Source organism: Meles meles, chromosome 7 (assembly GCF_922984935.1).
Source record: "Meles meles chromosome 7, mMelMel3.1 paternal haplotype, whole genome shotgun sequence".
In the NCBI taxonomy this organism is placed as follows: Eukaryota; Metazoa; Chordata; class Mammalia; order Carnivora; family Mustelidae; genus Meles; species Meles meles.
Window position 1 is genome coordinate 5,477,115 of NC_060072.1, and position 12,620 is coordinate 5,489,734.

Here is a 12,620-nt window from a genome sequence, read left to right on the forward strand (position 1 = left end):
CGCAGTCCCGGGCAGGGGGTTCAAATTCAGTCTCCAGCACTGTTTCGCTGTGGGACCGGAGCAAGTCACTTAACCTCTCTGCGCTGCTTCTGCTGCCTCATTAGGCCCCTCTCAGGGTGACAGAGGAGATGAAGTAAGCCTTGTGCCTGCCTCTCCACAGAAGCCCAATCAGCCTGCTCGGATGAGCCGAAAATTCTTGAAATTTCTGGGGTGAAAACTTCTTGTTGAAATATTGCCTCCAATTTGTAGGGCCCACTTTTCGAGTCGGATTCTCTCACAAGGTGATTTATCTTTCTGGTTCCCCCCAAAGACATTTCCTCACTGGTCCTCGGATGCCATGAGGAACCTGGACATCAGCCGAGGCACCAAGCGGTAAGGAGCAATTAGGCGCCAGCTGTATGGAAAGGTCATAAGTAAGGAAGAGGCCGGCTCCAGGCCCTGTGCTCTCTGACTGTCCCCACAACCTCCTCCGGCCTCCTCTGACTGCATCGCCAAGGCCAGCCCAAGCCAGCCTCCGGAACAAAGATCCTAAAATGCACATTTGACTAAAGCCACTCCCTCCTGCTCACCAAATGTCCCCAAGGCCATCCTGCTGCTCTGGGCTAAAGCCCCAGATCCTTCAGTCAGCTCAGGAGGCCACACTGGATGCCCAGGCTCCCTCTCATGGCTCAGGTGAAGCCCCGCACTCCCTGGTTTCCCCCCAGCACACCAGCAGTCCTGCCTCTGAGCCTTCACACGTGCTGTTCCCTCCGCTAAAAGACTGCGTACCCTGCATGAGCGGGCGCACACACCTGGTTGCCGGGCAGCTCCCTGACCTCTCCAGGCTGGGCCAGGCAGGCAGGCTCCAGCCACATACCCCCAAGGGCTTCTCTCACCACATCTCCTGTGTCTGAGCTGAATGAGAAGCCAAGAATAAAACCGCAGGTGAATGAAGGAATGAACGAGAACAACGGCACAGGCGCTCACAACTCACGGCCTGGACTCAAAAGCAGCTTTCACCTCCCGAAACTCAGGTCTCTGCCCTGTCAGGCTGCGGACGTTCAGACCTCCTTCCCAGAACCCCTGGGCGGACACCAGGACATGGGACCTTTGAAAGCACCTGGCTGAGGACCTAGCACACAGTAGGCGCTCTGTGGCGCTTACTGTAGGCACAGTAGGCTTCCACTGTGGTTAGAAAGTTCCGGTAAAACCCGGAAGCTCTGCAGGGAGCTCCTGAAAATCGAGCAGAGATTTTCAGATAATCAAGGAACCCTCCTCCCTCACCTGGAAGCCGGACTCCCGGCCTCTCCCCCCCCCATCCCGTTACTGAGCGACCCCACCCCCACCCCGTTAATTCACACTTCCCAGGACGCTGTAATCGGACACAGGCAGAACAGCCTGCCCTGGACCCTTGACCACCTTTCTGAGGCAAGCTCCTCGCCGCCCGCCGCACCCAACACACTGCAGGTCAGCCCCAAACACCCACGGTCCCCGCTCCGGGGGCCTGTTCTGCAACCCACATGACTCAGATGTGTAACTGACCTGCAAAGGGCTTGGGGACCAGGGAGCAGCCAGGGATATCAAAAGTGCAGCTCAGAACCCCATTAGGATGAGGGGGAGGGAATGGGGTCTCTGGGCCCCAGAAGGCCCCCACCCAGCTGCGAGACCAGACAGCATGAGCAAAGGCCCAGAAAGGAGAGACTGTAAGAGGCCTGGGCTTACACGGAACATCTTTGCAAAGGAGACACTTGGGTCATGCTGGCAGTTCAAATATACCCAGCAGATTCGGGAGGGAAAGCCACGAGCATGTGCGCCACCAGGGGCTGCTGATGTGAACATCAAAGATAGATTTCTTTTGCCATGAGGCTTGAGGCATCCCCTTCCACCTGACACGGGCTCCTCAAAGCCAGGGCGGGCCCAGGACGGTCCTGGCTCATTGTCCCCTGCCGGTCATTATTGCCAGCATCTTCTCTGGCTTTCCAAAGCGTCCCCATCTCAAAGACAGTTGGAAATGTCATAAAGGGCAAAGGTCCCCATCAGTAAAGCCAACCCAAGGCCATCAAGGCAACCACTCCTCAAAAGGCACCCATGTTTCTCTTCTTGGCATTGGCATCTTTACACCCAGGACCGTGAGGCTAGGACAATACTGTGCTGTGCTGGGTCGGGAACTCAGAGGGCAATGACCACACAGGATTGTCCACGACAGAGAAGAAGTCCCAGAGAAACACCTACCCCAACAGTCCCCCCAAGGCGGGGTGGTGACAAAGACCGATGCCTGGACGGCTTTCTCCGGGGACCTAAGGGCTTCTCTATTCCACTCCTTGTCTTCTCTAATGGGGGGGGGGGGCACCTCTCCAAGTCAGCCCAGACTGCCGGTGACTATCCCCACCGATCACCCAGAGCAACTGGGAGAGAAAGCCAGCTCAGGGCAAGTCACTGCTCCCTGGGACTTTTGTCCAACATTTACTGCCACGTGGCGAAGGGTCACAGAGAAGCCACGCGAACATCTAAGTAGTCCTCCCGAAGTCAAAGGCAGGAGAAATAATATTTCACAGAAAAACACCAAGGTGCAAGGGACAGGGGGAGACTAATTCTTTAAGCCACTCTTCCACGCAAGTTCAAAAATCACTTTTTAAATGGTTTTGTCTTTTCTTGCTTTGCTCATGCCTGAAAATCTGCAATTGATCAGTCAGTAGTTAAAAATGTCATCAAGGGTGGGGGGGCGCCTGGGTGGCTCAGAGTGTTAATCCTCTGCCTTTGGCTCAGGTCATGATCTCACAGTCCTGGGATCGAGCCCCACATTGGGTTCTCTGCTCAGCAGGGAGCCTGCTTCCCTCTCTCTCTCTGCCTGCCTCTCTGCCTACTTGTGGTCTCTGTCTGTCAAATAAATAAATAAAATCTTTTTTAAAAAAAAATGTCATCAAGGGGTAAAAAAAAAAAGAGAGAGAGAGAGAAAAACTCAAAGGAAAGGAAAAAACAAACAAATAGCCCACGGCAGGGATGGGGGGGAATCAAGCCCAATCCACAGCATCCCGAAAAGGCCAGCCCTCTCGTATGCCCGACCCCGCTCTCGGCCACGGGTCCCCAGGACGGAGCATGACCCCCTTGCAGCTGGGGCCGGCAGCCTCGCCGGATGAGTGATGGGCCAAGCTGACGAAGGAGGGCACACATATCGTGAAAATTAGACATCTTCCTTGAAAAAGGATCAACCACGAGTGACTTTAAAGCATTTACCACTTAAAAACCTTTTAGCTGGGCCCATTTTGAATTATGACTACATGATTTTAAATTACACTTTCTAATTCCTCGCCGCCCACCCCCCAAGCACTGGCTGCCGCTTCATTTTCCAATTATGTACTTTTATTTCAGAATGATGGAGAGCGCTGCTTAGTGGATCATGTCCTCTCTGCCACAAATAGCTGCTCACTTATTCCTTTAATTTTAGACACGGATGCAGTCGGTTCACCCGGCTGGTCTTCAAATTCTGAATATTCTCCAATCCCACAGCACCCAACGAGGCCCAAGATGCGGAGAAACCCGCAAAGCTCAGGCTGGGAAATATGTTTGTAAACCAACGCTCAGCTCCATAAATTAGTATAATTCTTGGTGCTTTCTCTATCCATCTAGTACATCAGCAACCACATAAATAATAACAAGCGGAATGATTTTTCTTCCGCAAAGTGCTATGTCCTAGTTTTCAAAATAAAGCATTTGGAGACTCACGGAGCCGCCGAGTTGAAATAGGAAGCTGCCCAGATCCGTCTCAAACACGCAGACAGACACGCTCACACACAAAAGGAGACGAGAGGTAAATGTGTAAAAAAAAAAAAAAAAAATCAGCATTTTGAATCTCCTTTCCACACTCATGTCAAGTCACACTCAACAGTCATGGGGTTTGGGACCCACATGGTTGGGAAGTCAGGGAGGGAGGAGGAGGGTCTGGGCTGTTCAGCATTCAAGTAAAATTTGCAAAGAAAGTGAACATGGATTTACAGTTCTCACGGAAATCTATTAAACAGATGTCACTGAAGCGTAATCAAATCGGCACTATGGTAAATTCTAATACTTAAGTCTGAGATCGAGGTTTTGCCATTTTTATAATCAGCACAAGTGCATTTTTGGAGATCGTGGGGAATTTGCAACTACGGATGAAACCTCCGAAGTATGGTCAATTAATTCGTGTGTCTGAATGACCAGGAAAAAAAACAAAAAACAAACAAACAAAAACCAGCAAAACTCAACTCTCCACCCTCCACACCCTGGGGGAGGGAACATTTGCCTTTCCCACCAGCACTGCAATGCCCCAATGCCAAAAGCACTTGGTTGTGAAGGGGGAAAGACAGGGCTCGAGCACTCACACTTCTCAGGTAGCCGAGCAATATATTTTGCGGTCTTGTGGGCTGCAGCACCGTCGGAAAATGCAAAGGAACGAAATGAAGGGGAAATGACCGGTATGCTAGAAATTGGAAGTAGGTATCATTTGCTCCTTAAAGTGATGAAATTAGCATGGGCCATGCCAAGAGTCTTTTGATGCACCAATGCTGAGTCTCAAATCCTTCTTGGAAGGAGGGGATGGAGATGGGAAGGCATTCGATAGAAGCAAACTCTCCGGTCCAGGTTTGGGTGGTGGAGGGAGGGATCTACTCCATCTTTGGCTCTGAACTCAACGAGCATCACCATCAACCAGAGGGGAGACTTCTTGTTTTCATTGTGGCTGCCTTTATTTATCGTGTGTGACCAGATTGTGACATCAAGCCACCCAATTCATGTCCAAGAAAACCCCCAAAGAGTGATTGATGGAAAGCCATGAAAAGACCAAAGAATACCTCGAGTTTGCATCCGAGTTCAAAACGAAAACCTATAATCTCAATTTGCTGAGATTTTTTTAATGAGGTTGGGGCTGTCCTCCTCCACCATAGATCCTTCCAATGGAAAGAAGACAGAACTAAATTTCGTCTCATTAGGACCGGAAAAAGTCAAAATAAAGTAAAACACTTCCTTTTGGCAGCAGAGTGGCCAGATCACTGGGGAGCCACAGTGAATCAAATTCACCACGGAACTATTTATACCTTCGCTCCAACACCACCCCCAAAAAAGGGATCTCTCTTTTTTCTTTCCCTTGGGGTTGCTTTTGCTTTAACGTTTTCTTTGCTTCTTCGGATTCGAGGCGAACAGTCTCGGGGGCAGTCTGGAGAGGATGATAGTTGGTGGTCTCCTTCCGTGGACACGGCCACCCCCCAGGACACCCAGCTACGGGGATCTGCTCTCAGAGTGACCTAGCACCGTCTAGACAGCTCTTCTGGTGCGAATCATGACCTTTGCTCCCTCTTCCCTGCCCCCCAAGCATTTGGCATGCCTGATCCCAGAAGGTGAGACGTTTGGCCAGAAGGGAGACCCCACAAGCAGCCCATCAGGGTGAACCTGAGGACCCATTCCCTGGCTCCTGCATCTGGGGAGTCCCTTTCCCCCAGGGTCCCTGATTCCAGAGGTGCAGACAGACAAAGGTACCAATTGCTGAAAGAGAGATCTCAGGGAGAAGAAGAATGCGGAGGGGGGATGCTTGAAAAGACCCTTTTTCTGCTCACAGCGAAGGAGGGGCGTTGGGAGAGACATGTCACGTTGTCACATTAAAGATTTTGACAGACAATTCGGGGATAATGCAGAAATTCTATCCTTAACTGCAGCTCGGCCGCAACTTGAAAGGCATTAACTAACCTCCACTAATTGCATGTTTTTTTTTCTGTGCATCATATTTACTTGTTAAAAGTCTTTGCCTGGCCGATTGTTTCCCCTGCCCCACTATTCATGCTCAGTTCACAGGCCTGAAGCCGGAACAACAGAATCATTTCGATAGATTAAGAGATGAGGGCACTTTGCAGGGGGAGGGGGGAGTCTTTTTTCCACTAGTCTGAACCAGGAATGCTGGTTTTTCCTCTTGATTGCTGCCCTTGAGTGAAATGCTACTACCGTCCTTAATTCCGCGGGGCAAAAAGACTTGTCCCCGGTTAGGTGAGCACACGAGGGGCCGTCCCTGCCAGGGAATGTAGCAAGTTCAAGGAAAACAAATGAACTTGAATTGCTTTCATCGGATGAAGATTTCATAGTCTCCAGGGTGGTCTGGGAAATTTTTTAAAAGCAGGCTTTTCTTGAAAGGTTATTCTATCTATCGGCCTATATACATTCCTGACACAGTGTAGACACTAGTAGAAAGACCCAGAAGCCCGGGCCTTTTACCCAAACTCAGACCTGTTCTGTCCATCAGCACAGTCCATGGGGCCTCAGCTGGGGGGTGGGGGGTGATCCTAAGTGCACCCACAGCAGTCACATCAGAGCTAGCGCTCCCCACATGCAGGTGATACTCTGAGCCTCCCCATCAAACATGCAAGGGATTTACCTCAACCCAGGTCTCGCGAAATTTCTGGGGTAGAGAAATAAATACAAAGGCAGCCCCACGTTGAACCACTTCTGAAAGCATGATGAAACCTCTGTGACGGGATTATCGCCTTTCGACTAGCCATCAGCCAATTAATAGACCTCCGAGTGAGGACTCAAACAGATGTAACCATTTCGCAGAAACCCATCTTGAGAAAAAAGATTTTACAAGTGTTGTGGGGCTGCCACTTGGAAAGCCAATTTGCAGGGAGCCGAGCCTCGTGAAGCACGAGCTAGCAGGCATGGCTCCAGCACACCGCGGTCTCTGGTACACCGTGCCCAGCTCCAGAATGCCTCCCGATCACCGCCGGTTGGCTCTCAAGCCCTGTGTGCTCTCCACCACCGGAACCCTGCCTCAGCCCAGCCAAACCCACCACGCCCTCCCCAAATGGTATCCCCGTGCCTTGGCTCCCGTGGACCAAGGCCTGGCTTTCAACTTGGCTGTGGGAGTCCAGCTGGTGGCCTCACCGACATCCCCCCTTCCCCGCCCCGAGGATTTTAGCCAACCTGACTAATTATTCATGAAGTTGGTGTCATTTTTTTTTTCCCCTGCAAAGACCAACCAGGGTTTTGAGGATGGGAGCGCCTGGCCTGAGCTCCCCGCATAGCGGGTCCCTACTAACAAGTCTACAAGTCTCTCTCCACCATTCACGGCCATGCAGCCGGCTCAAACACCCACCAGCCCACTCACTTTTGTTCCCCAGTTTAATTTCGTAATTCTTTCCCGCTTACCCAGCTCTGCTCTGCTCTGTTTAATAGGGGCCTTGGAAATGGAAAGGGGAGGCAACCAAGCTACTGGAGGGGAACTGGGAGAGGTCTGACCCAGTGCTGGGGGAAACACATCTCCGAGAGGTCAATGGGACACACTCGGGAGCCAGGGCCAGGGCCAGGCCTCTGGTCCTCCCGCCTGAGCAGAGAGGGGATGGGAGGGAACAGAGAATGGTGGGTCTTGGGGACCCCAAGCCGTGGTCTGCCACACACTCCTGGACACATCAGCTCTCAGACCGACCCTCCTCTGTCTCCACCTGGATCAGGGGAGACTGAGAGGGAATTCACTGTCCTATAACAAGTCCCAGAGTAAAGATACAAGAGACAGGACAGCTCTTTAGCATGGAAATAGGACCTGCGAGGGCTGGGACCTGCCTGGTTAGCCCCTGAATCCTCTGGGCCCGGCACGCAGCAGATAGTACCAAAAACGCGTGGAATGAGTGAGTGGATGGATGGACGCGTGCATGCACGGCCGCATGGGTGGATGAAGTTTCCACAGCGCCCAGCGAAAGTGGCCACTAGACCAGCATTCGTAAACCCTCCCTTGCCCCCAAGTGCCCGCAGGGGCTTCGCTGCGCACAGTAGGCTCTCAGCGACCAGAGGCTGCTATTGTTAGAACCGTCGTCGTCACTTGCGCCCCGCCAGTCCGCTTCCTCCAGCAGCAACTCCGCCGGCAGCCAGCACGGACCGGCGAGCCGGGAAAAGTTTCGCTGACCCTTCGGCCCCAGTCAGAGTCCAGCGCCCCGGCCGAGGCCCCTCCCCGCGTCACCCGCTCGGCCGGCTGGGCCGCGGGGGTGCCCGGCCAGGGCGCCGGCACCCGGCAAAGGCGGCCAAAGTAACTTTGCGGGCGCCCCTGCGCCGCGCCGCGGGCGTCACCCGGCGCCTTGGAGAGGGTCCCGGCCGCGCCCGCTCCCGCGCCCCGCGGCGCCCCGGCCCGCGCCCCCGGCCGCCCCCGGCCCTACCTGGCCCCGGGCTCCTCTTCGGCGGCCGCGGCGGCCGCGAGCAGCAGCGCGCACGGAGGGAGGCAGGGGCCCGGCTCCCGGGAGGGAGGCGCGCAGGGGCGGGGGCTCCTCCGGCGGCGGCCGCCTCGCCGCGCGTCCGAGGCAGCAAGTGGGAGCCAGACTCCTCCTTCGGGGGGCGGGGGGCTCCCCGCCGCCCCCTCCCTCGCCCGCCGCGCGGCTCCGAGCCTCCCCGGCTCCCCCTCCCGCCGCCGCCCTCCTCCCTCGCTCGCTCCCGCCCGCCCGCCCGCCTCCCCCGCCCCGGCGCCAGGAGGGCCGCGCTCGCGCCCCGGGTCCCCAGCCCCGCGCGGCCGTCCGCCGGGGCCCCCGCAGCGCCCGCCAGGCCTCGGCCCTCGGCCCCCGCCCGGGCCCGGGGCCCGCATCCCGCCGCCGCGGGGAAGGGAGCGGGGAGCGGACCGGACGCGGGGAGCAGCAACGGGCCCGCGCTGCGGAAAAGAGCAGGCGGCCGCCCCGCCGTGCCCAGCGCCCCTCTCCGGCCCGCCCCCCAGCCCCGGGCCCGGCCGCGCGCGGGGTGGGCGGGGAGCGGGGCGGGGGCGCTCTCACCTCCGGATCCGCGGCCGCCACGGCCGGCTCCGTGTGCTGGGGCGTGCGCGGCTCCTTCCGGGGCGCCGCGGCCCCCGCCTCCGGCCTGGACCCCCTCCCGGGACCGCGAGGGCACCCTGCCCCGGACCCCTAACCCCCATCTTCCGCGGAGAAGCGGACCCCAGCTCGGAGGCTGCATAGGCCCGGTTCCGCCTCCTGCGCCCCCATCTCTTGCTCCCGTGGGGTCCCAGGTCCCAGATTCCAGGGTACAGCGGGTGGCCAGCAGAGGCCTGACCCGGAGCAGGGCAGGTAAGCCGGGCAGGGCCACAGAGAACCTGGCCCCTGGTTTGAAGAAGGTCCTGCCTTGTTGAGCAGAGGGGAGAGCGGCACCCCTAGAGGCGGTGGTCCCACCGGGGGGAGTTTGAGGGGCCCCTTATGACCTCCAGCCCCCCGCCACAGTGGAGGGTCATGTCCACAGGGCTTGCAGCCAGGGCACAGGTCAAGCCTGGGCCTCCCAGACTGAGAGGGAGGTGAGAAGGGGGTGTGGCCCCTCAGAGGCCCATCTAAGGCTCCTCAACAATATTTCTGGGTCCCCTCCCCCAACACTCACATCACACGGTGGCTCCCACTCCTGCATTCTTCGCCGCTTCAGACTCAGTATGAGGACACCCTGCGTGGGCGCCTCAGGCCTGGCCTGCCCTTGGGGACAGCCCAGTCTGGTAGGGAGGCAGACAGGGACACAGGAGAATTCCCCGCGTAAGTGCTGGCGCAGAAGCTAGGCCGGCTACCCGGTGTGGCTTCTTGGAGGTGGACACACCCCAGCTGAGAAAGTGTGTGCCAAGGAGAAAAGGTATGGAAAAGGCATTCCAGGCAAAGGGAACAGTGCATGCAAAGGCCTTGGCATGTTTGGAATGGCAGCTTCAATGGGGCTAGAGAAAGAGGAAGTGGGGGGAGAGGGGAAGATGGGGTGGGGAGGGGAGGGATAGGAGCCAGCTCAGGAAGAGCCTTGGATGCCTGCCTAAGGGGGTGGACTTTAGCAAGGGCCGTGGGAGCCATAGCAGGCTTGGGGCAGGGGCATGCCTTGGTCAGATTTATCTGTTAGAGTTTGCTCTGCCAGAGGAGCAGGAGGGGCTGCTCCAGGGGATGAAGGAGGCCCGGCTGGGGGACCCGAGGCCAGCACAGGGGACAGAGAGTGGCTGAGGGGATCGCAGGTGGGCTTCTGCCTCCTCTTCCTCGTCTGTGGACCTGGATTCTCTCACCCTGGCTCAGGGTGATCCTGGGGCAGAGTGAACAGGCCAGGCTATAAGTGTGATCTCAGCCAGGCAAGTGGGCAGGACAGCGAAACCCCCAGCTAGCCGTCCCTACGCTTCCCCTCCGGAGCAGGGAGCTGCCCCATGGTCTCCCCCCAGGGTCCCTAGTGCCCTCGGGCCACCAGGCAGGACCATCCCCCCATGATCACTCGCTCTGTCCCTCAGGTCCATGCTGACATTTGCAGGTGCCCAGCTCAAGTGTGCCTGCCCGGTGAAGGTCAGGGCCCCAAGGCAGGCTCTTCCCAAGTCAAGAAGTGAGGAGTGTGAGAGCAGTCACGTGGGAACTCGGGATGGAAGCCCAGGTAGACACACAGGCCACGGAGAAGGTTTGCTCAGTGGCCCAAATCCGTGGTTGCTCCACTGTTCGTGTGGCTGCAACACCCATTTGACACTGGTGTCATCCTGGGAATCCCTGGGTGCCCAGGGATGTGGGGCAGGGGGCACCCAGAGGCAGCTCCGGCCATCCAGCCATGGCCAGTGAAAAGCCAGAGGGGAGACGTGCTCAGAGACCAGCCTGGACCGAGCGTGGGCTGGGAAAGGGAGAGATGCCCACCCTGAGAGACAGAGCAGGGCTTCCCAGAAGAGGGCCTGGGGGCTGGGCCTGGAAAAAGATACAGAAGGTGGACAGGGGAGATGGTCTGATGGACATTCCCCATGGTAGGAACTGCAGATCCCCAGGAGGAGATATGCAGGGAGGACAGGATGGTGTGGACACCCTAAGGACAGGAGCAGTCCCTAAGGCAGGCCACACAGGGCCTTGAGTGCCACGCTCAGCAGGCCACAGGGTCCCTGAGCTCATTAGAACAAAATGCTCTATGGTGTCTTGTAACCAGTGCCCAGGGCAAAGCCAGCGTCTCCTGAGCAAGTGAAGGATGAGATCCTTCTGACCTCAAACTCCTCTTGGTCCATGGAGCCTCCCAGCTCCTGCAGCTGGGCCGCCCAACTCTCTGGAGGATGAACAAAGCAGCATCCCACATCCCAGACTAGCAGGGAGCGGCTTTCTTGTCCTAGGGCTGCAGGCTTCTCCGCACATCCTCTCCAAGGAAGACTGTCATGCCTGCCTGAGGGACAGGTCTTGGGCTCAACAGCCCAACAGACTCCATCCACCTGCTGCCTGCTAAAGACACAGCCACAGCCTGGTAGCGGCCTCAGGAGACCCTGGAGGACACGCTCTGGGGTAGTGGAGAATTGTCATTCTTGGTCCCTGGGGAGAGAACAGAGAAATTCCTGTGACGCTCATCCTCTAAAACCAGCTTCCTCACCACTTCGAATCCCACCAGCCCTCCCTTCAGCTCCCAGACACCATCGCTTGCCTTCCCGGGACACGCATTTATTGAGCACTTACTGTATGCCCGCCGCTCTTTTGAGTGTCACTTCTTTTGGAGCAAAGCATGAGCTCCCCACCTAAAGAGGCTGCCATGACCTACACCGACACCCTCCTCCCAGGCCCAGACACTGAGCTCTGAGCTTGACCCACACCTACCCTGGTCTAGGTGGCTTCTTGCTTCAACTTGGGCCCCAGCAGGGCACCCCACAAGGCTTCTGGTGCCACAGGTGTCCAGTGACTGGGCTCCGAAAGACAGATTGAGGAGTACAGGAGGGGCAGGGTAGACCCATTCCTAAAAGAGCAACCAATTGGCAAACACAGCAGACATTCTGCTTTTGGAAAAATTTAATAACACAGCGGCACTTGTTCATGGAGACTAATAGAAACACCACACAATCCCATACTGCTGAACCAGCCAGGGGACGGCTTGTTCATCTGGGAAGCATTTCCCAGGAGCCTACTACGTGTTGGGGAGAGAAGGAGACGGTGCCAGGCCGTCTGCCCTCAGAAAGGCAGGAGGTTGACAGGTGCCTATGACATGGGGGACAAAAAAGGCAGCTGAGGACGGGGAGAAGGACCGAAGGTGCAGCCCAGGGACACTTCCGAAGAAGGTTATGTGTGCACATCAGGGGAATATGATTTCAGGATGAGGATAAAGAGGAAAGGGACAGCCCAGCAGAGGGACCAGCCTGTACAAAGTCTCAAGAGTCTCGGAAGCACGGTAGGCTATCTACTGGCCAAGAAATTCACCTCCTAGGAGGATGTCCTGAGGAAATAACTGCCCGTGTTTAAATATAGTCCCAAGTCGGACACAAGCTAAATGCCCAGCAAGAGGGGATCGGTTTTGAAAATGCCGGTAAGCCCACAGATTCCCCAGCAACCGAGTCACGCTGCTGAAATGTGACGTCACAGGAGAGTCACTTCCATGCTCGGCACAGCCCGTGAGCCAGTGAAGCAGCTGACACCAGAACGCTACTGACTGTGCTTTGAAAAAAGAAAGAGGGAGGGGAAAAGAGAAGGTAGGGAGTATGTCCAGCAAAAAACCCCGGGCAGAAGGTGATGGGTGTTTTGGGTTGTTTTTTTTTTTAATTTTACTGATGGAACCCTTTGTAGCCTCCAACGTTTCCTTTTTTTTTTTTTTAAAGATTTTATTTATTTATTTGACAGAGAGAGAGAGACAGCGAGAGAGGGAACACAAGCAGGGGGAATGAGAGAGGGAGAAACAGGCCTATCACGGAACAGGGAGCCCGATTCAGGGCTCAA

The 12,620-nt window shown here is 56.3% G+C and overlaps 1 protein-coding gene across 3 annotated transcripts in view; it reads right to left on the bottom strand.

Annotated features, from left to right (window-relative positions):
* Positions 1–9,414, bottom strand: part of MPPED1 (metallophosphoesterase domain containing 1) — a 74,282-nt gene extending 64,868 nt beyond the window's left edge. Inside the window, exon 1 of one of the 3 annotated variants that reach the window (XM_046010597.1) lies at positions 9,331–9,414. In XM_046010597.1, coding sequence (XP_045866553.1) covers positions 9,331–9,357 — 27 coding nt within the window. In that variant the 5' untranslated portion in view covers positions 9,358–9,414. Of the gene's footprint in view, positions 1–8,141; positions 8,317–8,741; positions 8,814–9,330 lie in introns of those variants that run through there. The other 2 variants (XM_046010599.1, XM_046010598.1) reach the window with 2 other exon arrangements.
* Positions 9,415–12,620: the final 3,206 nt, after the last annotated feature.